General features: G+C 32.4%; 2 protein-coding genes across 6 annotated transcripts; both read right to left on the bottom strand.

The window, feature by feature from the left end:
- Positions 1-10,037: 10,037 nt before the first annotated feature.
- LOC129299003 (uncharacterized) lies at positions 10,038-17,102 on the bottom strand. 2 transcript variants are annotated; one of them, XM_054937438.1, is made up of 6 exons: positions 16,852-17,102; positions 16,425-16,717; positions 12,236-12,340; positions 11,021-11,276; positions 10,788-10,865; positions 10,038-10,415 (listed from the first exon to the last, which is right to left on the bottom strand). In XM_054937438.1, the coding sequence occupies exons 2-6, from the start codon at positions 16,461-16,463 to the stop codon at positions 10,276-10,278; spliced, it is 618 nt and encodes a 205-aa protein (XP_054793413.1). In that variant the 5' UTR covers positions 16,464-16,717; positions 16,852-17,102; the 3' UTR covers positions 10,038-10,275. The 2 variants fall into 2 exon arrangements, with proteins under 2 accessions (XP_054793413.1, XP_054793414.1); XM_054937439.1 differs by having other exon boundaries at positions 16,425-16,702.
- Positions 17,103-19,201: 2,099 nt separating this feature from the next.
- On the bottom strand, positions 19,202-23,951 carry LOC129299004 (VAN3-binding protein-like). Of its 4 annotated transcripts, none has more exons than XM_054937442.1 (7): positions 23,512-23,951; positions 22,722-22,844; positions 21,357-21,792; positions 20,832-21,056; positions 20,642-20,691; positions 20,315-20,372; positions 19,202-20,046 (listed from the first exon to the last, which is right to left on the bottom strand). In XM_054937442.1, exons 1-7 carry the CDS (start codon positions 23,839-23,841, stop codon positions 19,832-19,834), a joined length of 1,437 nt encoding a protein of 478 aa, XP_054793417.1. In that variant the 5' UTR covers positions 23,842-23,951; the 3' UTR covers positions 19,202-19,831. The 4 variants fall into 4 exon arrangements, with proteins under 4 accessions (XP_054793417.1, XP_054793415.1, XP_054793416.1 ...); XM_054937440.1 differs by having other exon boundaries at positions 22,722-22,847; positions 23,485-23,950; XM_054937441.1 differs by having other exon boundaries at positions 22,722-22,847; positions 23,512-23,950.
- Positions 23,952-27,995: the final 4,044 nt, after the last annotated feature.

Raw genomic sequence — 27,995 nt, 5'->3', positions numbered from 1 at the left:
AAACAAACTTTATCACCATAGATGCACGTGTTGCCAAGCCAATCACAATATCCATTTTACCGATATCTCTTAAAATCAAGTTCAAACAATGTGCAGTACAAGGAGACCAAAAAATAGAAGGAAATTTATCACATAATAATCGCCCGGCAGTTTTATAATTAGCTGCATTATCAGTTACCAAGTGCACAATATTTGTGACTCTAACAAAGTCAACCATTTCAGTGAACAAGTTGCACAAATTTTAGGCATCCTTGACTATGTCTGATACATCAACAGATTTAATAAAAACAATTCCCTTAGGAGAATAGACAAGAAAGTTAATCAATTGCCTATTTGCTTGATCTTGCCAACCATCGGTCATGATTGTACAACCAGTATCATCCCAAAAGTTTCTAAAACTATCAACCATTAACTGAACTTCCTTTTTAGTATCAAGCAGTAATTTAGTTCTCATGGCATGATAACTTGGCCCTTTATAACCAGGGCCATAGCTGTAAACGCATCAATCATAGGTTGAAAGAATGCTGAATTGACAACATTCAATGGGATACAACAATCATACATCCACTTAGCAAAAGCCATGTCTGCTCTACGTATAGGTTCTTTACCTGCAAGTGCACTTCGTATCCCTGGCTGTGCTCCTGGGTTGTTCTTGGTGCAAAATATTTGTCAATAAGAGCCTTTCTTTTTTTAAGTTGAGTTTGACTTTGTGATTGAATTTTCTTGAGGGTTTGAGATTGAGGAGTAGAAATTTCTTTTGAATTTCCATCATGACTTTCTAATGGTGTGACATTAGGGCCATATGGATTGTCTTCTTTATAACTATCTGCTTTTTGCCTTTATCCTCCCTAATCTCCTTTAAATTTTTTTCGAGTTGGTAGCGAACATCAGCAGGCACCTTTTTGTAACTTATTGCATCCACTTTCTTTCCAGCAAGATGTTGTTTCATTCTATGAATCCCTCCACTAGCAAATTCTTTTGCACAGTATAAACATTTTAGGCGAACTTTGCCATTTGGGAGCTTAACCTCAGCACAATGCTCCCATGTAGGATCTTTCTTTGATCTAATAGATTGTGTTGATGCAGTAGTTGAAGTATTTTTAGATGTCATTTTCTACAAGGCAAAGTTTAGATTTGTCATTAAAAGACCTAATCATTATATAAAGTATAAATAAAGAAGAGTAAACAAATCAGATTAAGCATTCCATTCCAGTGGTCAGTCTTAAATTGGCTATCAAGTATCAATTAATTGATGCATTGTCAATGAATGCTGGTAAGTAGCTTAAAATCCATTAGACAATCATTATATGCAGGCATATATAGCATTTAATCAAATCAGGTCTTCAATAGATAAGGAATTTGAACTTCTAAGGAATTGAAAATTTAAAATACAAAAACATTGAAACTTACTTAGACTGTTAGATGATAAAGCAGAGCTAGACTAAGAAGAGGATAGCTCGGTGAGGATGAGGAAGAGGAGGAAAAGATCACTCGTGGGCTGTGGCTGCTCTTGTTGATGCCAATCTATAGGGGAAGCTGAAGGAAATCAGTGAAGTGACAACTCTGGCAAAAATAAAAAATTCAATGAAGTCACAGTGGCAGAAGAGCTAGAAATCGAAGCTGAAGCTTGAAAGACAAAATCAAAGCTTAAAGAGACAAAGAAAATGCACAAAGCTAAAAATAGAAAGCCACCACCGCACTGCCAAAGTCAGAGAGAATGGGAGGATAAGAGTAAAATCTGAAGCTTTAAATCACAATGGAAAGCTTGAAATTGAAGCTCAAAGAAAAAGTGTCTGTGCTAAGTATAGTCCCCATTAAAGCTGCTTTGACAAGAAATCAAAACAAAACGCATCAAGCTTCCATGGTAATTCTATTCATGAAATCATAATTCCAACTCGTTTCCCACCACATGAAAAGAACATGTGGTGATAGATTGGATTTGGATTCATCCCAATAATCAAAAGATTTTGAGAAACACAGCAAAGTAAAGAGAATGCTAAAACTGCTATACAAGATTTTGAGTAAGTTCTGCAGAAAGAAGAGGCTACGAGAGCAATGAAAACAGAGAGATAACCAATATGGATTCAGTCTTCAGTTTGAGCATCTGTATGCACACACAGATACACTCACAAAATTTTAACATGTTACTGGGAGCAATTTACTAAGCAATATACACGTGAATTCTAAGTCACATCATATATAACACTACTTCAACCAAAACCACAAATAATCAAAAATGAAGACATAAAATAAACAAATAAGAATTAAAGAGAAGTACTCAGCATAGAAACCTTAATCAAATCCCAAATCAAAAAATTACCAGATGCGTCGACCATGACTTTGCAGCTCTGAACTAAAACCGTGAAATCGAGAAATGAAACAGGAAGCCAAACCAGATGCGCCGATCGTGAAAGTGATCTGAAAGTCTGAACAAGAAGCCAGAAAATCGGTGCCGAACCGTGACTTTATAGCTCAAAGAGATGAGAGATCTGAAACCGTGACTGCCTTGTCAGTTGAGAGCTGAGTGTGTGTGCGGTATGCCTCTGCATCTGTGGTTTGCTTTTCAATTTTTCTTTTAGGGTGAAAGTCTGAATTCTAAAATATATGGGGGAAAAAAAGAATCGTCTGGCTTTTAAAAACCTAACCCGGTTCGCGCCCCAACTGACGGTTTTGGCCGGCTCAACCCGGCTCAACGTCTCACATGGTTTTTCCCTTCTAGCCTAGCCGGAATGTGGACTGGCCGACGGTCGGACCGGTCTGATTGTCCGGTCTGGTCCGGCTTTAAAATCATTGCTTCTTTTTCATATAAATACACACGTATGTTGATATATATATATATATATATATTATGCGTGTATTAAATTGGTGATAAAATACTTGGCTTTCCCATGAAGGTTACGCGATCTCATTTGATAATCTTTAAATATCCAAATCAAATTAATCTTAATCTTTTTATCCCTGTTGAGCAATCGTGTTTGATACTACCAACTCCAATTCAATTGTTGCGTCAGTTCTTAAAAAAAAAAAAAACTTTCCTAAATCCTAATAAACATGATTATTTTTATTTGCAAGGCTCGAACTATAAATTTTGTTTCAAATTATGATACAATTTTAAAATAAAAACTGACAAGGAGGAATGTTATTTTGATATATCAAAAAGATCTCGTGCGCAAGAAACTGAGAGTTTTCTCGCAATTAATACGATATAAAATTTCTTGTAAATGTTTAGACAAATCTCATATGGAAATTATACTGGGAACATATGTGTGTGGCTGTGTAAGATTTCTTAATTGATAGAATGTTTTAAAATTCTAGTAAAAATATGGTCTTAAGCTAGATATGGATTTGCATGAATGTCCCAAAATTTCTCTCCTCGTAAGCGTCAACACTGTAGCCGTAAGATTTCATCAACGATTGATCATTTATGTTTAATCAAAAATAAATGAAACATTAAGTTAAAAGATAATCTTATCAGAATTCATTTTAACCATTTATTTGCAACAATATGAATATTTGGATTAAGATATACAACACAAAGTAGAAATGTCATTTGGGCCTTTTGAAATATTTTAGGAAAATTAATATATAGTTCCTCAGGGAGATTTTAATTACTACAAATAATATAAAATGCATAAACTATTCTTAAATTTCAAATTTTTTATTTGTAAATAAACCTTATGTATAGCTACCAAAATATCCTCATTATCTCTTAAAAAAAAAATTAACACATCCACCGCCGGTCGTCGAAAGCTCAAGTTAGCCGCCGTCGATCGTTGGAGCATCCACCAGCACTAGAATTCTGACAATCAATGGGTTAATTTTGGGCGAGGGTGGGTTTTGGTAGAAATAGAATAATTAATAGTAAATACTCTCTCTATCCTAAATTATAAGATGCTTTTAAAAAATATTAAGCGTCTCAAAATATAAAATATTTTGATAAAATAAAATTTTATTAATGATACCTTTTTAATATTATCCTTCCCATATATTCTATTTTTTCAATATTCTTTTACCAATTGAGTATTAAATGAAGGATATTTTTAAAAGTTTATATTTTTGTCTTGAAAAAATAAGATTGTAAAGTGTATTTAATTAGTTTTATTGGTATGTAAAATTTTATCTAAAAATATTTTATAATTTGAGATGAATGGAATATAACATAAAGAGGTTATTACTGTTTTTGAGAGTAAAGGAATAAATATCGTTAATTGTAAAGATGATCTCTTTTAATGTAGGTCAATTAGCATAACTTTTTAATTAACTACATACAAAGAAACTAATATTTAAACTTCCATTTACTTATTTAAATTACTAGAGTCCCAACATTTCACATTAATTTTAGTTGATTTAAATATAAAAAAAATATAACTCTCAACCCCTATAATTTAATCTAACTTTATTGTTAGTCCCTGTCGTGCCTTCAGTACCTAAAGTTTTGAAAAAGATAAGATGATATTTGTTTTTAAAATTACCATAGTTTCGGTTTTTTTTAGTATTTTTAATTCTAATAAAAATTATATGAATTAAAATTCAATAAGTACCAAATATTACATTTTTTCATAAATATATTAGTACAATCATAACAATAATAACAACAACTATTGTTATTATGTGATAAGGAGACACCACTCCCAAAAATGTACAGTACTAGAAGTCTGATTTTTCACGAGGCCCGCTACAGCAGCTGCTTTCCATTATTTTTTTATAAGTTAGTGAAATCAATCCAAAATCCGCGTAGAATCCAATTCAAAATTATATTTTTCAAAAATCTTATCTAAACACCTACCCTTTCTATTTAAAAATTTAAAATATTTTTAATTAAATTTTACTTTTTAATAAAATAATTACTCATTTTTAAATTAATTTTATTTTTTTATATTTATCTCTATTAAATACTTTATAATAAATATAAAGTCATTATCAATAGGGACATTTTTGAAAAAAATAATTACATATCAAAAGGCTAAAAATGCCTCACATTTTTAAGATCTAACTCCTAAAAAAATATCTTATATTTTTAACAAAGGGAGTATAATTTTTTAAACTCTATTTACATTCTGAAATTTTATTTGACAAGAGTTATTTTTTTTTATTCGAGCCTTTTTCTCTCCATTTGAGCATTCATAATTAATTTTGAAAAATTATCCAAATATTGTCTATTGTTAAAATAAATTTTAAAAAATATTATGCAACCATAATCACATTTTTTACCAATTGTAATCCAAATACGCCCTATGTCCTTGTTTATAATATAAAAAATTTTAAAAAATAAAATTGTTTATAAATTATTAATTATATGATTTAGCTCAATTCTATAAAGACATTGCAATATTTTTAATGTTTATGAATATATCTACATTTTTATAATAAATTTTGATTGAGTATATAAATAATTGATCAGAGAAAACTCTGTATAAATAGTCTAACCTGATCACCATGCAATTTGTCATTTTATATTACTTGGAATAGATGTGAGCTTTGGGGATTTTTTAAAAATGTTGTATTCACTTTATATTAAGAAAAATGACAATAAAATTCTTTCAAATTATGTAAATAATAATTTAACACCTTAAAATGTCATAATACTAATGAAGTTATTAGGAACTTCTTTATCAATAACTATTTTAAAAAAAGATCATTTTATCTTTATTGATAAATTATAATTTCTTATTTAATTCTTACTATTTGTATAATAAAAGTTACAATTCTTTAAATAAAAGTTGTGATTGAATTTATTTTCAATAACAGAAATTACACCTGATAAGTTGTAATTTTTTATTTAATTTTTACGATTTCCACAACAAAAATTATGATTGAATTTTATTATTTTAATGAAGGTAAAATAGTCTTTTTTGAAAAGGCTATTGACAAAGAGATCTCTAAAGACTTCATTGATATTATGATATTTTGAGGGATTAAATATTATTTATATAATTTGAAGGAATTGTATTGTAATTTTTCCTTATATTAACAATATAAAACAATTAATTATACTTTGTTTTGGGTGTACTACAGATTATGCTCCATCTGTCATTAAACATAAGGTATCATTCTTCTGTAACCAGCTACGTACACGGGGTGGACTAGGGGAACCCTTTCTTTGTTTCGATAGCAAAAAATAAAAAATAAAAAAAATAAAAAATGAGGTGAGTTTGGTTTTAAAAGTTCATTAAGATCAGGATATGCTTTCAAATTTAAAGTCTATAGATATACTTACAAATAATTTACTGACAAGATTTTTATATTGACTGTGAGATTTAGGCATACAATCTTGTAAATTATAAATTAAATCATTGCAAACAAAACTAATATTTACTGAATATGGGACAACCCTTTCTAGAAGCTGACTTTTAATTTTCCTTCAAGTACCATGAATTATGTATAGTGTAAAGCATTTCTATTTAATGGTAAGAGAGTCATTAATTTATTACCAGAACTTCTGAACTAATTCTAACTCTCAATTTTTCTATTCACATACTTTCCTCTATCCTAATTATAAGGTGCACTTTATAAAGGTTATTTAGTTTTTAATATAAGACACCTGATGAAGTATTTATTATATTTTTTAATATTTTTTTATTTAAATTTATTAATCATAAAAGTAAATGTAATGCAATTTAAAAATTTTTCATTTAAACAGTAGTAAAATTTAAAATTTATTATATTCTAAATAAAATTAATGACTTGACCGTTTCTATTTGATTGCAGTGAAATAAAATAATTAAATGTATTTTATAATAAAAATCAGATGAAGTATTATAACGGTGCGTAAAATTGGTAAAAAGAGTATTGTTTAAATACTAACTAACGGTGTATATTAACTTTGTGTATATCGATGACCTTTTATACGTGTGCGTGTGTGCGTGTTTTGGATAAGGTCACCTTGTGTCCTAGATTTACCCTACTTCAATTCAAGGAATTATCTTGGCAAAAAAAAAAAAATCAACTATAATTAAAATTTTAATAATATATCATAATTTTTATTTGTAATAAATTATATTTTATTAATTAATTTAAAAATTATAAATAATTTTTATAAATTACTAACTAACGTAACAAAAACATTTAAGCATTTTTTAGTGATTTAAATCATTGACTTATAATTTATAATTAATTTTTATAAATTTTTAACTGACATTATATATAATTTCAAATATAGTTTGTATATTTTTCAAGTGATATATATATATATATATGTATAGTAATAGTAAAAAAATTATAAATAATTAATTTACAACTCACAACAAACTCTAACAAATTCCTACTTCATGTTACATACAATTTTATATTTTTTTAATTTTTTAATATTTTATTTTATATTAACAGTGAAAACTTAAAATTTACAAGGACTTTCATAAATTTTTAATAGACTTTATAAATAATTTTAAATATATTTGTTAATTTTTTTTATTGATTATTTATATTTTTTAATTGTAAATAAGAATCATGATTTATTATTAAAATTTTAATAATAACAAATTTATAATTATTATTAATATTTTTATAGGCTTTTTAATAGCTATTTCTCTCTCTATTTTTTTTTAATATTTGATAATGATGAGTAATTAATTAGCGCATATTTGAAATTTTGTGGGGGGGGAAAAGGAAAAATCAGTTTCCGGAAAGAGAAGAGGGGGGGGGAGAGAATTGGATTAAAGATCCAAAAGGAGAGGGTATGGGGAGTGTGAGTGTGTCAGTGTCTGTCACTGACATTACCTCCCCACCAAGTTTTTCTGACTCCTCCTTCCCTTTGATTTGACACTCTTTTGGATTTTGCCTCACTCCCACTCTTTTATTATTATTATTATTATTATTATTTTATTTATCAGAATTATAACCTGAAGAATACAGGGTGCAGAACTACAGATGATAAAAGATAAAATTTTTAACTTCATTTATTTTTATTTTTATATAAAGAGTAAATAGTAGTTACAGTTTACAACTACAGAAAATAAATTAAGAAAAGCATAATTATCTATCCATATAATTTCATTAAATTTTATTTGTAATTTTTATAATTTTTTAATATTTCTAATCCTTATAATTTTAGAAAAGATTGGATAGCTTTTATCTTTCAAATCTATGTAGTTTCAGTTTTTTCAGCGTTTTTAGTTTTTACAAAGACTGAAGACATTGAGAACAACCATGAAGATTAAAAACAAAACTTAATGAAACTATAAGAATCAAAAATCATGTATCTTTAATAGATTAAGATATCGAAGGTCCGAGCCTACGAAGAAAAAGGACAAAAACACAAATTCTACATGTGGGCTTTCATTAACTGGAGCCCTTTTTGAGGAAATGGGCTTTTGGCCCAAGCCTTGTGAAACCCATTACAGTTTAACTCCCTGCATATGTTTATTGATTTTGTATATTTAAATAATATATTCCAAATAAAACTATAAAAAGGGTATAATTATATGAAAATTTGAAAATTTTGTACGTATATTTTTATTTCTTTTATCTCTTTGAATATGATATATTTTTATCTTTATAATTATAAATAATCAAAATTAAATAAAAAAAATACATACCCTTATCGCTCTTTCTGTCTCTCCTAACATATTGCCTCCAGTTCAAAATATAAGGATAAATTAATCCACTGGCCAAAAAAATCTTATACCCATAAAATATAAACTAAATTTTTAAAAAATTTGAGAGTGTAGCTAGTTCACATTGATATGCAAATGATCTATCATTGATATACAATGGATTTGTCATTAAAAATTTAAAAATTTACAAGGAGTTTATCATTGATATATAACTGCATATCATTGGCAAATATAATAAATCAGTTATGATACAGAATATAATAAATGTTGAACTACTTGCTTGATTTGGTTATATAACATAGGCTATATTTGCAATAACCTCAAAATATAAGTAGTTTTTTTGAAAAATTTCATATATTAATAAAGTCTCCATTCTCATAAAAATATATATTATTTTTCCTTTTTACCCCTTGTCTCAATTATCAATACATTCTATAATGAGCGAGAGATACATTTACACAGATATATAGGTTATTAAATACAAGAGATAAAATAAAAAAAATCTTATTTTACATGCATTAAATTGCTTATATTTTGAACTAAAATTAATTAAAGAGAAATGTATATATTTTGCACCGAAGGGAGTACTTTGTGTAAATGCCTTGTAATCTAATCATGGTTTTGTTTGGTAAAAATGTATAAAGTGAACATTTTACTTTGATACAGGCTTTTAATTTGTTTTATTATTGAACCTAGACAGAAAATCTGGATATTTAGACCCTGCCACCACTAGACTGAACTTGGACCTTGGACCTGAACCCAACCCTCCACTTAGACTTTGGATTTGTATTTTGACTCTCTCTATCGGCCCAAATTTCTTTTTTTTGACTCTCTCCTGCTAAAAAGTGTTTGATTGAACAAGAAAGTTGTACCAATTTAATCAGAAGTCCCAAATTTGAATCCTTGAAATGCAAGTGTTTCGTGGTAGAACTTTCACTCAGAATCCCAATCTAACTTGATCCGGATTAGTCAAAGCTTTAGCTTTAGATATTAGATAGTTTACTAGCCCCTAAAAAAAAAAATATTAATTAGCTACATGCGTTAAAGGGGACTAACTGGATGATCTAGAGGATTGGAGCAGATGAAGAAATTCAGTACAATGCTTTAAGAGGCCAAACATTTTAATTATTCAGTAACTCTCTTTGATTATTACATAGAAATTTGGGTAGGTAGATCCTCAAGCAACTATGTTTTAATTGCGCAGCCACTATCAGGCACGGCAAGCTTTTAAGTGGAAATCTGTTATATACATGTTACATAGATTTAGTTCATAAATCATGGGTCTTACAAGCTTGCCACATTTTATACTAATCATCATACACGAACAGAATGACTCAATTTAGATCCTATAATAAACAAAACTCGAACCCTTGCTGCCCCATAGATATAGTTAATTCAAGGCTTAGTAATGGCTGGAGGATTGACTCAAGTTTTCTTGAGCATTGTATTGATTCACAAATCCCCAATACTACAGACAAAATGCAGTTGAAGGACTAAATAAATCTCATGATTACAGAACCTATGAAAAGAGTCCACGAAACCAGGGCATCCATTATTCATGTGTATATAAATTAAAAAATTTGGAGAAACCATAATTGAATTGTTTCTTTTTCCTACTGAAGAGCACATGAAAGCTATTTAAAATACTCTCTTCATTATTCACTACATAATTGATAATTTAACTTGCTCTTTTTTTTTGGCCAAAAAAGGAGAGTTAAAGCTTTCATTTCTTTAAATTCTCTTCAAGTCTCTCAATCGCGGCACTAATACCACTCTTTACTTCTTCCCTTCGATCTAATTCTGGATGTGAACAAATCGGATTCCCTTCATTAGCTTTTTCTACAAGCTTCAAATGTAACCAACCTGCCAGACAAAGGAAACATAACTTCAACAGGTAGCCAGAGAACTTGCTTCTCATGAAAATGAGGATGGAAAAACTAACACATTGTAAGAATATTACACAACTATCCTCCTTAAAGTACCAGCTCAGGAAAAAAAAAATCAAGTTGAATATGTAATTTTAAAGATTTTCATGTTTATTCACTTAAAATATAGATGAGGAGGCATTATGGCTTTTCAGAAGTTTTGGTTTCTCTATCTTACTAAAAATTTCTCTTCTGTCATTGGCAGGGTGGGGGCAAAATCTGCAGATTTTCATTGAAGCAATATCCATACTAAAGAAAACAAAACTCCAATATTCAAGAAAACTGAAATATAATGTATTAAACATGGTACCAAGAGGAAAACAAAATGCTGCTCCCAGCACAGATCCTAGCGCAACATTCCTTGCACGCCAAACGAGTGATCCTGGCACTGAAGTAAGAAATAAGCTTTATCATATTGAACCATTCAATTTCAGAAATTCACACAAGAAAATAAAATGAAATTCTTTCACAATGTTTATCACATCAGTACAGAATGCTCTAGAGTTGCACAATGAATTTAAAACTAGATGAATGGTTCCTTACTGATCAAACCAAATGTTGCTGCAGTGGCTGATCCTGCCCCGACAACATTAAAAACATCATGCACACCCCGCTTTTCTGCTAGCAGATTCTGCATGCCATAAAATGCAGCAGTGAACATCCCAAGTCGTACTCCGCCAATTATTGATCCCTTGGTAACTCGAATGAACCGCTTCTCCATTGCATCTCTCATTAATCGATATTGTTCACGTTTATCAGGTGTGCTTCCAAGTTTCAACATCACTTCTGCATCCTTGCTCTAGCAAAACATGGGAAGAACTTAATGGATGTCAAAATTAATATAGAGGACATTGTGGGGAAAAAAGCGTACAAGTTAATGCTATGAGAACCACCATGAAAAGGATGTATGACTAGTTAAAGAAAAATGAAACCAAAGCAAATATAACAAATCAATGTCTAAATTAGTTTTTCTTTCATTCGTAAACAACCATTATACTTGTAGTTCACAGTTCTTACATGCCAGCAATTTGCAAGATTTTTTATAAACATTAACTTTGTATACTTGTGAACCAGGTGAGATGGATTCATATTGATTTCAGATGTACACAACTTGTACCCCCGAAGACATAAGTAAATGTACATTAATGAGACTAATTCTATTTTCCTTCAGTTAACAAAAAGGATTATCCCAAATATAAAATAAAATATAAAAAAAAAGAGATAAAGGGACAACTCACTGTATTTTTAAGCAAATTATTTAGCATTATGCTAATACTGTACCCCGTGCATCCTCATTTTCGGAGCAAGTGTGATTTTAGCTTCATCATACTTAAAAGAAATGCAATGTTCAAAACAATTTCACCACAGTGGCATACTTTTAACACCATCTGACCTCTCTTTCCAACGATACACGTTTGTGTACAGCTATATTTAACAGTTTCTTATTCATCATCTCATACTAGGTCATTTTATACTTTGCCTCTAGGTACATTCTTCCTCACCCTAAACTCATGCTTTTACAAGCAACGTTAATTCTCTGGAACTGCAAATAAGAAAAATAACATCAGACCCTCCTAGCAATGCTGTCCAACTGAACTCATCATAGCTGCTTAGTATGCAAATCAAATGCAAACTCATAAAGAACGCAATTACATTCCTTTGATTTTAATGACATTTCTTTGTTGAAATACTGATATTCTTCTATGGCCAAAGGACATGAACATAATGCTTAAAGCATTGTTTTAGCTATAAACTTACAACAGAAGCAGATGCCTCCTTGCTGCCTCCATACAACATGCCTGCAAATATTCCAACAACAGTTGCTGTGCCCCAGTTAACAGTTCCTGCTAATTTAGGAGAATCCTGGTAAAGAAAAGTAGATTAGCTATGAAAGCAAGTTGAATTTAGCAATGTATAATTTACTACCCATTATAAAATAACAAATTTCAAAAGCTTAGAATAAATGGAGGAAGAAGTGCACTAATACATTTATGTACACAGTACATTTCTAAAAATTGGCCAGGGCTCACGAGTAGTGACATATTTATTATTAATGTACACTTTGCAGCAAGCCTTATATATATATATATATATTATTGGTAGTTGTAGCAGGGTAAAATAGGCTGATCACTGATAGAAGGGGATATTAAAGCAAGGATAAGTTTACTGCGTCTAGTATTCATGCCTGCCATACCTCCTGCAACTCAAGCTGATAAACCTCATTAACAAAGTCTTTAGTGAAATTTGGAGAAATGAATCCTGCATCATCAAACCTTCCTCTGCTGATTACTTCTTATTACTCTCATTTTGTGATTTAGTTTTTTTAGATCAGTTGATCAAGCATTAAGCAATTGAGATGCTTAAAATCAAAATTTGATAGATACTCGCTGCTTGCTTTAAGTGGAAGGACAGAATTCAGAACCAGAATTGAACAACCTAGTTTGACAATTTAGTGGACTTGTGAAGTTAAAATTCTTCAACTCCGCCTATGTTTATAGCCGGTCCCAAGCCCGGGTAAAGGAGGTGGGTTGTGTTAGGCCATCAACAGTCAATGTAAAACTTTGTTGAATCTATCATAAACATGGACAATAGACGTTATAATGTTAATGCTAGGTCGTTGCCCGTAAGTAACGCGCTGCATGGCTCGAGTACAGTGATAAGTGAGTTAAAGCCGCTGCATCGACGCCCGGATGTAGTGTTAAATGAGCAAGGGCTACCGCGTCATTCTGGACGCACGCGGCTAAAGAAGTTAGTCCATGAGAGTAAAATTAGATTTGATACTTGGAATGTTGGGACATTGAATTGTAAATCTGTAGAGGTTGTAGGTGTTATGATTCAAAGGAAAATCAATATCCTTTGCCTGCAAGAAACAAAATGGCGTGGAGAAGAAGCTAAGGATATTCAAGGTTTCAAACTTTGGTATACAGGAAAAGTAAGTGCACGCAATAGAGTAGGCATCATTATAGATAAGGACTGGAAGAAGAATGTTGTAGAAGTTAGCAGAATTGGAGACAGAATTATTTCCTTAAAAATGATAATTGGACGTGAGACTATTAATATTGTTAGCGTTTATGCGCCGCAAGTTGGGACAGAAGCCAGTCTTAAGGAATTATTTTGGAAGGATCTGGAGGGGTTGATTCGACGCATACCACAGAGTGAAAAGATTTTTATTGGAGGAGACTTTAATGGGCATGTCGGGAGGGAAGCTGGTCAGTATGCGAGGGTGCATGGTGGTTTTGGTTTTGGAGAGCTAAACAATGAAGGACAAACTCTTCTTGATTTCTCATTGGCGTATGATTTTAAGATTGCCAACACTTGTTTCAAGAAGAGAGATGAGCATCTCATCACTTACAAAAGTGGAGCCTCAAGGTCACAGATTGATTTTCTTTTGGTTAGGAACACAGATAGAAGACTTTGTAAAAATTGCAAGGTGATCTCCGGAGATGCTGTAACGACACAACATAGGGTCTTAGTCCTTGATGTGTGTATTTTGAGTAAAATTTAAAAACGTCGACAAGTAGTAGCACCAAGGATTAGGTGGTGGCAATTAAAAGGTGAGAAGCAAGATATTTTCAAGCGAAATCTTTTGGATAAAGGAATTTGGAAATCTCAGGGAAGTGCTAACATCATGTGGGAGGATATGGCTAAAAAGATACGGGAGGTTGCAAAAGTAGTTTTGGGAGAATCAAAAGGTTTTGGTTCGAGAGATAAGGAGTCTTGTTGGTGGAATAATAGTGTACAGAACAAAATCAAGTATAAGAAGAACTGTTTTAAAGCCATACATTTGTGTAACAATGAGAAAAATTGGGAGAGGCACCGTATGGCTAAGAAGGAAACTAAGAGAGCTGTAGGTGAAGCTCATTCTAAAGCTTTTGAAGAATTTTATAAGAGCCTTGAGACGAAGGAAGGAGAGCGAAATATTTATAAGATTGCCAAGAGTAGGGAAAGAAAATTAAGAGATCTAGAACAGGTAAGGTGTATTAAGGATGAAAGGAGAAGAACTTTAGTTACAAATGATGAAATTAAAAATAGATGGGAGACTTACTTTTCTAAACTTTTCAATGATGGAGAGGGTTCATCTAGTAACTTGGAGGATTTAGTAACTGGTGAAGGAGAACAAAATTTGTCATTCTATTGAATAATACGTGATAAGAAGGTAAAGGAAGCTCTTAAGAAAATGGCAAATGGTAGAGACAACGGACCTGATTGTATATCTATCGAAGCGTGAAAATGTTTAGGTGAAGAAGGGGTGAGATGGTTAACTAAGTTATTTAATGTGATTTTACGGTCCAAGAAAATGCCTGATGAGTGGAGGAGAAGTACATTAATTCCTATTTATAAAAATAAAGGAGATATTCAGAATTGTACTAACTATAGAGGAATTAAACTCATGAGCCACATAATGAAATCGTGGGAGAAAGTAATTGAACACAGGTTGAGATTGGAGACAAGTATTTCTGAGAATCAGTTTGGTTTTATGCCAGGTAGATCAACCACAGAGGCGATTTATCTACTAAGGAGATTAATGGAAAAGTATCGTTGTAAAGATAAAGATCTACACATGGTTTTTATTGATTTGGAAAAAGCTTATAACCGTATACCAAGAAAAGTGCTTTGGAAAGCGTTAGAAAAAAAGGGAGTACAGATTGCTTATATTAAAACCATACAAGATATGTATGAGGGGGTAAAAACTAGTATAAGAACGCCTAGTGGTCAAACAAAGGATTTTCCTATAAAAATTGGACTACATCAGGGATCATCTCTGAGTCCTTATTTGTTCAACTTGATCTTAAATGTTTTGACGGAACATATTCAAGGGAAAATTCCGAAATGTATGCTCTTCGCGGATGATATAGTTCTTATAGCAGAGACAAGAGAAGAGGTTAATTGCAAACTTGAGTTATGGAGGAAGACATTGGAGTCGAAAGGTTTTCGTCTGAATAGAAGTAAAATGGAATATTTATATTGTAAATTTAGTAAAGGACTATTCGACAATAATTTGGAAGTGAAATTGGGAGACCAAATTATACCTCAAGTGAAAAAGTTTAGATATTTGGGAGCCATTATTCAAAATGATGGTGAAATCAGTGGAGATATTTCACATAGAATTCAAGCTGGGTGGTTTAATAGGAGAAAAGCTAAAGGAGTTATTTGCGACCGTAAGATGCCTAATAAACTTAAAGGAAAGTTTTATCGCACTGCTATCAGACCGGCAATGTTATATAGTAGTGAATGCTGGGCTCTAACGGGACAGCAAGAGCATAAAGTTAGAGTAGCAGAGATGAGAATGTTACGATGGATGTGCGGACATACACGTAAAGATAAAATTCGAAATAAGCATGTACGCGAAAAAGTGAGGGTAGCACTTATTGAGGAAAAAATGGTAGAAAATCGGTTGAGATGGTTTGGGCATGTACAAAGAAAATCAAGGGAGGCACCAGTGAGAAGAGTGAAACATATAACTTTGAGTCCGATTAAGAGAGGTAGAGAAAGGCCTAAGAAAACACTCTTGGAAGTTATTGAACGCGATCTCTTAATTAATAATATTCCTAAAAGCTTGATAAATGATAGAGCATAATGATGTCTTGCAATCCATGTAGTCGACCCCACCTAATGGGATAAAAGCTTGTTGTTGCTGTTGTTTGTTGTTTGTGAAGTTAAAATTCTCCAAGTCACCAAGGAATTTAACGAGGGTAATACTCCAACTCCAACTCCATGGGTCTTATAAGCCCGAAATAGATTGTTCCATCAAAAATGTCAATGCAGTTATCACTATCAAAAAATTTGATAAAAAGGAACTTCTACGGCTCTCTAAATCCTACGTAAACACACTCCAAACCACCAAACAATACATCATCATAAATTCAGTACCACGGAGGGCTACGTATTAGCATATAACATGAAATAAAAGTCACCAATTCAAGGAAAATGGGATGAAAGTTGTTACGTAGGGAACGGAGGATTCTGAGTTCTCAGTGGTTTCCATGGATGGAGGAATGCAAAATCAACGCCTTCGATAAAATGCAAACGAACTTCGATAATCCGTTTGGTAGCCGAGAAATTAGGAAAGACAGCAAGAATCCGAGAACTCTTCGAACTTCGAAACGGATCAATGAAATCAATACGCAACAATCAGAATCAAATTGATTCAGTGAAGAAGGAGGGCTCCTACTCCTACTGTTGCACCGCCATGGAAAATCTCAGCTTGGATCCAAAGATGGAGACCTGTGTTGCGAAATGCTGTAAAAAGGATGAGTTCATATTAAATCCATTAACTTCCACATGACCGAAGTCTAATCCACTCCAGTAAATTACCCTTAAAGTAATCCTACTACGAGAAGCCAGACCAATTAATAGGAAATCAAATACAATACCTTGAAGGAGACGACGTGCTTGACAATAGGAGGCTCGATAAACGGCGACAGTGGCCTTGACGGTGGCGACGGCTCGCCGAACGGAATGACCCCGGTTGGTAACCAGAAAAAAAGGGGCAAAATAAAGAGCACACCTCAAACTACTTGCGGAAGCCTATAATAAAGCCTCCATGCCGTCTCGTCTAGTGGGAGTTCAGTCCAGTTCCTTGTCAGCAAAAACCAAATCAGTTTAGCTATGGAGCTTATTTATTTCATTTCATCCACCAAAATCACTGAAGACAGGAGAAACATTTGCCGGGCAGAGACGATCGGCTGTGGAGAGAATTACTGGGCCCAAATAAGACACTTTGGGCCAGAATTGGGGTGGATCAAAAGTACTTTGGATCAGGCCCAAAGAATGGAGAAAAGTTAAGAGTCCGTCCTATGGGTCCATGTGAGTGTGTTCAGTACAAGGAAAAGGTATAGGCTTCTTTCCAATTTTTCGGCTCTACTTTGGATCAAATTTTAAATTGAGTAGGATTTAGCATTTCATAAGATTGTATTTTACTACTACCAACTAGAGCTAGAAATATAGATGAGTATATATGAGTTGGGCCCAATAACTTATTATGAGAGTCAAGTTGTGTTGAAAAAAAATTATCCAAATAAAAAATAGCTCTTTTTTTGCTCAACCAGATGACCTATGAATCAAATGGGCTGGCCCTAATGAGTTAAGATTAGCCCATTTAATCTATATTATTTTAGCACTACAATCCCCTAATATATTTGAAATGAATCATGATATAATGGATCAATCTCATACATTTGTTTTTTGAGAATTTACAAAAAAATTAAATATATTGGTGAATTAATCTATTTAACCACCAACCTATAAAAATTGTATTGGGTTGGATTGAGATTTTTTTTACTTCATATAAAAAATAGATTTAACCCAATTCAACTCATGGGTCAACCTATATGGTTCCAATTAACTCATATTATAAACTCTACTATGTATGAACTCATTTATAAGAAACAAATACTAGACGTGTTTTTTAAAAAATTTGACAACATGTTCTAAGCTGTTTCATTAAAGACCGTAAAGCTAATACAGAGCTCATCTGTCGTTGTCTAAACTGTGTCGAGATCAAAATTAAACTGTAAAGCGACAGGCTTGGATTAAAAGAAAGGCAACTACATGTGTCGTATGTATGATTGGGGAATGTGCAAGCATTATGATATACGATATATATATATGTATATATATTCCAATAGGCAAACCGGGAATCGTACATAAATTGCTGTCCACGGATTCAACAAAAGGCTTGAACCTCAATACTTGAAAAGCTGGGTGGATCCCAGCCATCTCAGTCTGCGAATTGAACAATCAACAATTTGTGCCTCCAAATTGTTAATATTAACAATCATTTTTATACTGTGCCTTTAAAGTTGATTCAGAATCATAAAGCCATAAATCTCCTGTTTCATTTCATCTTTTGAATTTCAAGGCACTGTTTCTTCCTGTTCTGCCTTGTTTTTTCCCCTGTAGATTACAGTTCTGTGAATTTGGATCTTCTCTGAGAATCAAGATTTGTCCAAGAAAAAGGTTGCACCATTAAGGAGATCCAATTTTACGTGCTTTCAAACAACACTGCAAACCTTTTAAGTTAAAGAATCTGGAAAATTTATAAAATCTATAACTTCAAATATAGTCCCCCACCCAAAAAAAAAAGAGAGAGAAGCCAAAAAAGAAAATGGAATACAAAACTCAAGTCTAGAAGAATGACAATAAAATTCCAAAAAGGGATCAATGAAAATTAAGTCTCAAAAAATAAATTATAAATATTGATTTACATACTTTCAATTGTAAACTAAAAATTTAGATATCTTATTTAAAATTAAAATTTTTAAATTTATAATTATCTAAATTAATATTTATAAATTATTTTTCAGAAAATTTTATGAACTTAACTATCATTAATTTTTTTAAAAAAAGACTTAACTGTCACATTCTCCAAAGTATATTGATGGTGATTTTTTTATCTAGGAAGAATGACAATTAAAGATCATCGAAAAAATGAACATAAAATTATAAATTTTAAGTTGCAAATAAATTTTTTTAAGAGTTCAATTCAAGTAATAAATAGGCATTCTTTTTACATTTTGTTATTGATACAAAGGCCTTATGTTTTATTAATTATTTATTATCCCATGTCTGGTAACATTGCTTCAATTCCCATCAACAAATAGTATCCTAATTAGAATAAGTATATTTAGGGAACATTCTCCAGCTCCCGATCTAATTTTCTTAATCCTCTTGAAAGAATTTAAAAAAACAAAATAAAACCTCCCCAATCTGTGAAGCACTTGCTCAAAGAGACAACGTCAGATTATATATAATAAACTAGGGAAGATCATAGTCCAAAACAATGATAGCTCCTCCAGTAGCAGTAGTACTAGATCATAAACAATAACATTAAACAACAACCACTAGAACCCACATGGTATCACACAAAATGCTTCATAGGATCAGGCTCTTGTGTGCGTCTTTATCTTCAAAGTATTAATTAATACTTTAAAAAGACTAAATGGGGAATTCTTCCTTTTTCTCTTTTTGACTACCCCAGTACAAGATACCCTTTTCCTTTCCACAACAGTGAAAGAATGAAGACCATCCCTTAAGTTCACATGCTTGTGTTCTTCACTTTGGTTCAAATACACTTTACTTTTTAAAATTTTTATCCCATTTCACAATAAAATATAACACACAATAGCCAAAAACCCCATCATCATCATCATATTGTATGTTCCGCAAAATATTGAAGAAAGAAGACCCCATCTTAAGACCATATAGCTATCTATGCCTTTAGTTTTTTTTTTTCTTTTTCTTTTTTCCCCCTCTAACCCTTTTTACAGTGAACAGAACCCCACCATGGAGGGATCCTATATCCCTCCAATTTCTGCAAAAAAATTACCATTTTTCCTCCTTCAGAAGAAAAGTTCATATTCTGTTCTTATTGTTCCTTTCAGCAGCAATGGAGAGAAGCCTTGAGACTCCCTGAGTCCACACATCATACTCCCTTTGATTTTTGCATTCAAATTCGACTACGCCTCGCATCACTGTCTTCAGCCCGAAGTAGCGCCGGTTCTCACCACCTTCGAGTAGGTGCCTGCCGGGCCAGGCTGGCATATCCTTTATCACTTCCAATACCACATCTGCAGAATTCAAAATAAAAAGGAAAGGGTGAGGAATTTCTCGGTCCCCATCGGGATGTGAGTGAGTTCTAGCACTGCATCTTTGAAAATTCAAAAAAAGAGGGTGAGGAATTAAAGATGACGGCTTTAATCTTTTGATATTTTAGTGATCAGAGCTTTCACAAATCCCTAAATGGAAGAAGACCCACCTCCAAATCTGTTACTAAAATAATTATTAGAGAAAGACAAAAGCAATCAAAGAGACACACTAAAGACTAAAGAGACTCACTCTTTTTCTTTTTAGTGATGGTCCCAGCAACATGTCTACTCTTCATCTTCAGCATAACCTGCACAAAAAGAGGCTTCAAAAGAGTTAAAGAATGAAGATTTCTAAGAAACTAAAGTAAAGATCCAATCTTAACACATCATCATTCTGCTAATAAGAGAAGCCCACACTTGCTAGCTTTTTCCATGATGAGGTTCAAACTCATCATTAACCATCGCTCCTAATTGAAGATCCCCAAATAATTATCCACTGATTGGTCATTCATCATTGTCTAGTATCCAACAAAGGACGTTATCCTAAGATCTAAAACAGATGGAATAAAAGTCACACCTGGTTCATCCTGTTTATGTAAACTGATACAATTTTCCAATGAAGATCACCTGCAAATTGTCAAATGAAACCACAAAAACAAAACCCAAATCACTAACCACCATGTACATCCAAATCTCAACAGAAACATTAGGCTACATCCCTTCATAAGCTATAATCTTGTCCTTGTCCTATGTTATTCATATCATACCTTTGCGAGTTCGTTTAAGGAGTTCACAGCCTCTGGCAAGTAATTCTCTGCTACAGATGCCTAAGAAATTTTCTTCCGGGGCTAATTCGCCACTAAAGCTGCTGTTTGAATTGCCGTTGCTTCCATTGCCACTAGCTCCCATGCCTTTCTCCACAGGAATTACTGCTGCAATATTCCAAACTTCCTTGAGGGCCCTTGCTTTCAATGTGGCTGCCCCACGTAAAGCTGCCAATTCAAAGTAACAAGCCCAAGATTGGCCTCATCAGCAACGAGTCAGTACCACAAAGATCAAATCATATTTTGGTCCTCCCCAAAGAGAGTCATTGTCAATTTTAATGCTTTGAAACAATTTTGTACCATTTCAATTCGTGGAAGAAGTATAGAATATGTGATGCTCAGAAGAATGTATAGTGGTATTCTAATTTTAACTTTAATATATCTAAAGATTTAAGATTGAAATTCAATCGTACATTTTCAAGGATATTATTGGGAAAGAAGGAAGTGATTAATCAATTATTTTCATACCTGTAGCTGCTGCAGCAGTTAATGTCATGATGTCTCCGGCGGATCTCACATTCACGGCGGAGCCGACAACCGATTGAAGGTGCTCACGCTCAGCACCCATGGCTTCTGCTGCCTCGACGCACTGTGCAGCGACCAAGGTCGCCGCCGAGGCAACCGCCATGTCAGTTTTTGCCATCTGCTCGTCTTTACCAGCTCCAGAGGACGCCGCAGTGGCGGCAGCGATGGCCGCGACGGCGGCCGCAACCCCGGCAACAGAGACGGCCGCGTGAAGCTGAGCATTGTGGGCCCTGGTCTCCTCTTTTTTCTTCTCCTTCCTATCCTTGAGCCACCTCCCGACCGTCTTCCCCCCGCCTCCGGCCGCGGCAACAGTACCTCCGGCGACGGTGGTCGGCCGGAATTGAGTATTCAAGCTGCTGTTGTTGGTGGGGCGGTTATACTGCAGAAGAAAGGAATTGGCGGGGTCCATTAACAACAAACAAGCTCTGGAAACGGAACAACAAAAACCATGTCCAGAATCTGCGTATATGATCTTCTTGTTTCTCTCAAGAGACACATCATGAACGAGAAAGGAAATAACAGTTGAAAACTCAAGATAAGAGAAATCCCAATACAAGCAACCACCTCGTGCTTCTTGGGTCCATCGGCCATTATTGCAATCGTAATAGAGACGAATTTCGAACTAGCAGGACAGTCCTATGTGATGATATATTCTAACCAATCCAAACGAAACTCATGGGGTCGAACTCGAACAATGAGAGAAACAACAAATAAAGCTAAAAATAAAAGTCTGAGAGTAAAAATAGACAAATATAAAGAAATATTCTTATCTTTTACAGTAAGTTTTCGTTTTCGTTCAGCCGACTTACTAGCATATCACGGGAGGGTTAATCTAATCATACATAAATAAATGGGTTAGTCAGAACAAGTGTCTCATGGGAAGAAGGAAAATGAGTGGAATTAATTAAGGCATTGAAGAAAGTAACGAGAAGAACCACCCCCACCACGAGTGCAGGCTATTTCTCTCTCTGGGTATATCATTAAAGAGCGTTGGTTATAGTGAAAGCTGAACTATATGCTCGGTTCTAAGTTGGCAGCAGAGAGACCAGTAATCGTTTTTCGTACCACAACAAAAGTTAAAAAAACAGCAGCGGCAAACATGGCTGTCGGATTAGGTGGATGTCAGATTCCGGCCCGGAGTCCACCGGCAAGGTGGAAAGCGGTAATAATACGTGTACGAGACAGGGAAATATAATTATTAAAACGCGAATAAATTAAAGCGTCATGATGGATCTAATAGGAGTATAATCGTATAGGACTCCATTTTTGAAAAAATGGTACGACAAAAAAAGGGACACATATACATACCTTGACATCGTCGATCTCAGAGGGAGACACAGGAGGACTATCGGTTAAGGAGCCACAGCTCTGTGTTCCGTTGAGAGGGCCACTACTGTGAGAGAGCCTGCCTGAAGTGCGTGGAGATACCTCCTGCTGCGCGGGTGAAAGCAATAATTGCGTCAGTTATATATTGTTTGTGAATGAAAAAAGAGCCATTGATTGTTGTAACCAAACCCGTTGAGATAATGAAAAAAGAGTGAGAGAGGGCCGGGGGGGGGAGAAGAGGAATGATTGTGCTTCTGTTACTGGTTGTGCGATAAAATCATGAAATACTCGTGTGAGGAGGATACAGAACGGAAAATTGGAATGTGAAACTGAAAGAATCGATGCACAAGAAATGTGAGGAAAGAGTAAGTAAGAAACTGAAAGAACCAGAGTGATTGTGATATACTTCCGTGAAGAAGAAGAAGATTACCTGGGAATGGAAAACACAGGAATCTGAGAGGATTGATGCACAAGGAATGTGAGAAACAGGGAAGAAAGGAAGAAAGGATTTGATTGGAGTTTGAGAACAAGACAAATATAGCTAGAAACCAAAATCAGTTTCTGGAAGTGTGAATGAAAGACAGGAGTGGCTAACAAGAACCAGAAGGAAAAAACAAAAGCACAGATGGGCGAAGAAAAAACAGTCACATAAATCCATCAGAGACGTTTCCATCTTCAGGAAGGAGAAAAATCGAAAAACAAAACAAGAACAAAACAAAGAATGCCGTGATTTGACTGTACATACATGCTCTGCTCCACCAAGCTCACTCACCGACTGTGACATAATTCGCTCCATGACCATCTGCGAAGTCTCAGAGGAAGCAAAAGAGAATGGGTTGCCAGAAACGGTGGCATTCTCTTCGATTTCGCCGGCGATGTCTTCGAGAATGGGACCGCCGTGAGCGCCAACGCCGGGAAAACCTCCACTAGGGGGCTTGGAAAGCGAGAGCTGAGCTGGGGAGAGAGCTTTGGAAACTTCAAGAGCAGAGACGCTCCATGAACGAGAGAGGAACTCCATGGGCTCACGCGGGGTCTCCGGCGGCCTGAACATGACGGAATGAAACGGGTCGGGCCTCCAGGGCTCGGTGTCGGGTTTGTCCATTTGCAGCTTTCAGAGCAGTGAAGAAGAAGAATGACACAGGTTGGTGATAGAAAGTAGAAAGACGCTTTGGCGTTGTTTGTATTTGGTTCGGCGTTTTTATAGAGAACCGAGGGAAGAGATGAGAGAGAGGGAAGAGATTATCGAATCAAAGCAAATCATCGGTTATAAAAGGGAAAAAAACAGAGGGAGAGAGATAGTAGGAGTACAAAACTACTAATTTAATCCAAATAAAATAATAATAATAATATCAGTATTTAAAATAAGAAAAATAATTCTGAGACTTGTAACATTATTATTTCCTTAGTACGCCATACTGGACATTTTTTTTTTACTGGGTATAGATATCTTCATGTCCAGTCTAACATTAAAAAATAAACATCCCTTAACAAATAAAATTTAAATCATTTGATAGTTTTATAATTATTTTCTTAGATTTACCTTTTGTTTTATTTTTTTAAATAATTTGGTAATTTCTACTATGATTATGAAAGCATTTACGTAGTTTATTTAATAAAAATATAATTGAAAAGATATATAATTTTTAAAAATTTAATTTTAATTTTAATTTTTTTTAGAACTTATCAATGTTTTGTATCATGAATTTGCAAGTTCAGGATAACGCTTGAATTTATCCAACAATAGTCATACTGTATTTTGGTATCAAATTTATCAAAAATTATATTGAATTTTGACTAATTCAATTGACATAGAAAAAGAATCGTAAAGATAACAAATCTTTTTCAACGTATGTTTAACAAAATTGTGTATTTGAAACTCAATTTAAAGAGCACTAGATAAGCTAACATGTACTTAATTATATTAAATAATAATATAAATTAATATCATATATATACTTCATTGTGTTTTTATTATAGGATGCCTTCTAAAAAGATCTCTTAATTCTTATTACAAGACATTAGATTTAATAGTAAATATTCATTATATTTTTTAATATTATCTCTATTTAAATTTATTAACTATTAAAAATAATGTAATATAAATTTAAAATTTTCTCATTTAATAGATATAAAATTAGAATTTTATTCTATTTTTATATAAAATTAGTAACTTAGTCATCTTTTTTTTATTTTGATGAGATGGATAGTGCGTTCTGTATAATATATTTATATAGGTGACTATTTCTTTTTCTTTTTTTTTTATGTCTACTTCAAATTCAAATAGTTCAATCCAAATTAAATAACAAGAACTTAATAAAAGTCAGTGGGCATTATGCATTAAATGAGCTAAGATTATTCATGAATAATCAATAGGTTAATCCATTATAAATGTTACATATTTTATTAGGTTATTTAAACCTGAATTTATTTTAGGTTGGCAATGTTGATGTAATTAACTCTTACATAGCCAGTACATGCCTGAATCTTGACATCACATATATCCACCATCCTTCCTACCCCCTCACCCTTATTAATGCTTGTTTTATGTGGTTTTTAAAATCAAGTTATTCATATATTCAATATATTTAATACAAAGAAATTCAAGGGAAAAACATTCTAAATTTAATTTTTTTGCATTTAAATTAATAATGATTGTGGTTGGGATTTTTATTTTGTCCTTGCAGATTTCTAAATGAAGTAAGTTTATTTTTAATTACTATAATATATTTATGGAGAACGGCAAAATTAAGATTTTCACATTCATATACAGCCAGATTTAAAATTAAATGTTAAATAAATATTTTAAATAAGAAAATATAGTTACTAACTTATTATATGCAGATAAGCAAATAGTAAATGACTAATAATCAATAATGAATAAAAATAAGAAAATTAATAATTTAGTTTCTCTAATTTTAACTTGGCTATTAATGAATTCTTGAATTTTGATTTATTGTAATATAGTCCTTATAATTTTGACTTAATTTCAACTTAATTTTTGAACTCAAACTTAGTGCAACCCAATACATATAATTTTGATTATTTAAAATATTAGTTTTCATTTAAAAAAATAATAAGAACTAAAGCACTTGAAATTTAAATACTAGTGTTTTAAATCACTAAAACTAAAGAAAATGAGTTGCAGCGAGATGAAATTCAGGAATTAAATTGTAATGAAGTAAAAAATATAGAGATTGGCTGACAATCAAATAAAAAATATAGTGCCCAAATGATTAATTTCTCAAAAATAGCAAATAGATACTTCACTTGAACCACAATATAGTTCAACAGAGGCTGGCCTAATTTCACTCCCTCAAGGTATCAATAATTACTTCATGATTTTAGAAAAAGGTTAAATAAAAATTTAATTTCTTAAAAAGTTTATATTCTTTTAATTATACTCTCGTTAAACATCACATGTTCTTTTTTAATAATAATAATAATTTTATTTAAAAAATAATAATATAAAATAGATATATAATTAAAAAATATTATAAAGCTTACATAATATTTTCTCAGATCTCATTTATATCGCATATTTTAAGGTTTTATAAGTCAGTATATATCTTTTTAAGCAATATTTAAGAGATATTTTTATAATTATTTTTATGAGAGAAAAAAGGTAATATGATGTTACTTTATAAATTTATTATATAAAAGTATATTTAAAATTTTATATAATTTTATTTTTTTATATTTTTTAATATCAATAATAATAAAGTTGATATAAATAATTTATAAAAAAAATAAAAAAAATATCTTATATTTTGAAAAAAGCAGCATTTCTATTTCCATAAAATGTCCTATCTGGGGGTAAAGGAGGCAATGAATCCCTTCATAAATGAGAATGGTGTGCGTGAGGAGTGATAAAACGCGATGGGATCGCAGCCCGGGGAGTGAAGAGACGCGCTGATGATGTGGCGGTGGGGGATGGATCAGATACACATGGAGTAGAACATATATCGTACGGCACGATTCGGTTGAAGGAGAACTGACACATGTTGTACTCTGTTTGGTTTTGTTTCTTTCTTCTTCTCTTGCACCAATCCAATTCGAGGCCTCATCCATATATACTGTACTCTGCCCAAACAACTAGTGTCTTCCTCTACTCAATTTTCAAACTCTCGTACCTGGTCATGCATTTTTTCTACATTTCTTTAATAAACAAATATCAACTACTGCATACATGGTTAAAAATAACAATAATATTAGCTTTTTTGTGTGAGTGGGTAAAAAAAAAGAAACACATGCCATGTTAATTAGTGGCTTGCAGATCTGCTTGAAATCTTAATGTAAGCTTGTGTTTGTGTCTTCTTTGTTTGTTTGACTAGCTTCTTGATTTACAGAACAACTGGTCTTCACATCATTGTGTCTTTAAGGTTTTTTTTTTTTTTTCACGATATTTTGAACTTTTGTTTGTTTCCTGCTCTTAGTTGTTGGGTTTTGGTTGATTAGGGCTTGTATTTATGATTTCTTTTTATCGTTTAATTAAAAAATAAACTATATGTCACTTATCTCTTTAAGTTGCACAAGGTCAATGAATATTGACAAAAATTAATTCTCTCCTTTTATATATTTCTTTTCATAGCCTTTTATTTTCTTTAAAAAAATATAGAGGTCAGTAATTACTTGCAAGAATTTTTTTGGACATCATAGTTGGAAGAAATTTTTTATTTATATTCTTATTTTTCCCAATAACATCACTATGCCAAAGCAAGGTTGTCACAAAAAGATCAACACAACCAATATAAACCAAAATTTGCTAAAATAGTAAAATACAGATTCAAAGCAGCCTAAAAAACTCGGGAAATCGCAATAAGAGGTGATAAATGTGAAAAACGCAAGCCTATTTAATAATTGTCCTTAAGTGATCATATTATTTAATTTGAATGTATTTATAAGTAGCCTCAATTGAATTTAAACTTAGAGAGGTCAACTTGGTGGCAGTAATTGTCTTTATAGCTATATACTCCTTCTGTTCAAAAATATAAAATATTTTTTGAGGAGTTAGATATTTAAAAATATAAAATATTTTTAGTCTTTTGAAGTGTAATCATTATTTTTTTTCAGTACCCCTATTAATAATAACTTTATATTTACCGTAGGGTGTTTAACAGGAGTAAATATAAGAAGACATGATTAATTTGAAAATAGGTAACTATTTTATTGAGGGGTGAGATTCAGTTAAAAATACCTTATATTTTTTAATAAAAAAAGTATATTTTTATATGTCATTTTCCCATTGACTAATGTTAA

The sequence above is a fragment of the Prosopis cineraria genome, unplaced genomic scaffold, assembly GCF_029017545.1.
Source record: "Prosopis cineraria cultivar Desert tree isolate PC_DT_omini unplaced genomic scaffold, ASM2901754v1 PC993, whole genome shotgun sequence".
NCBI classification, from domain to species: Eukaryota; Viridiplantae; Streptophyta; class Magnoliopsida; order Fabales; family Fabaceae; genus Prosopis; species Prosopis cineraria.
The sequence above is the reverse complement of the archived record's forward strand: the minus strand, read 5'-3'. Positions and strand labels throughout refer to the sequence as shown.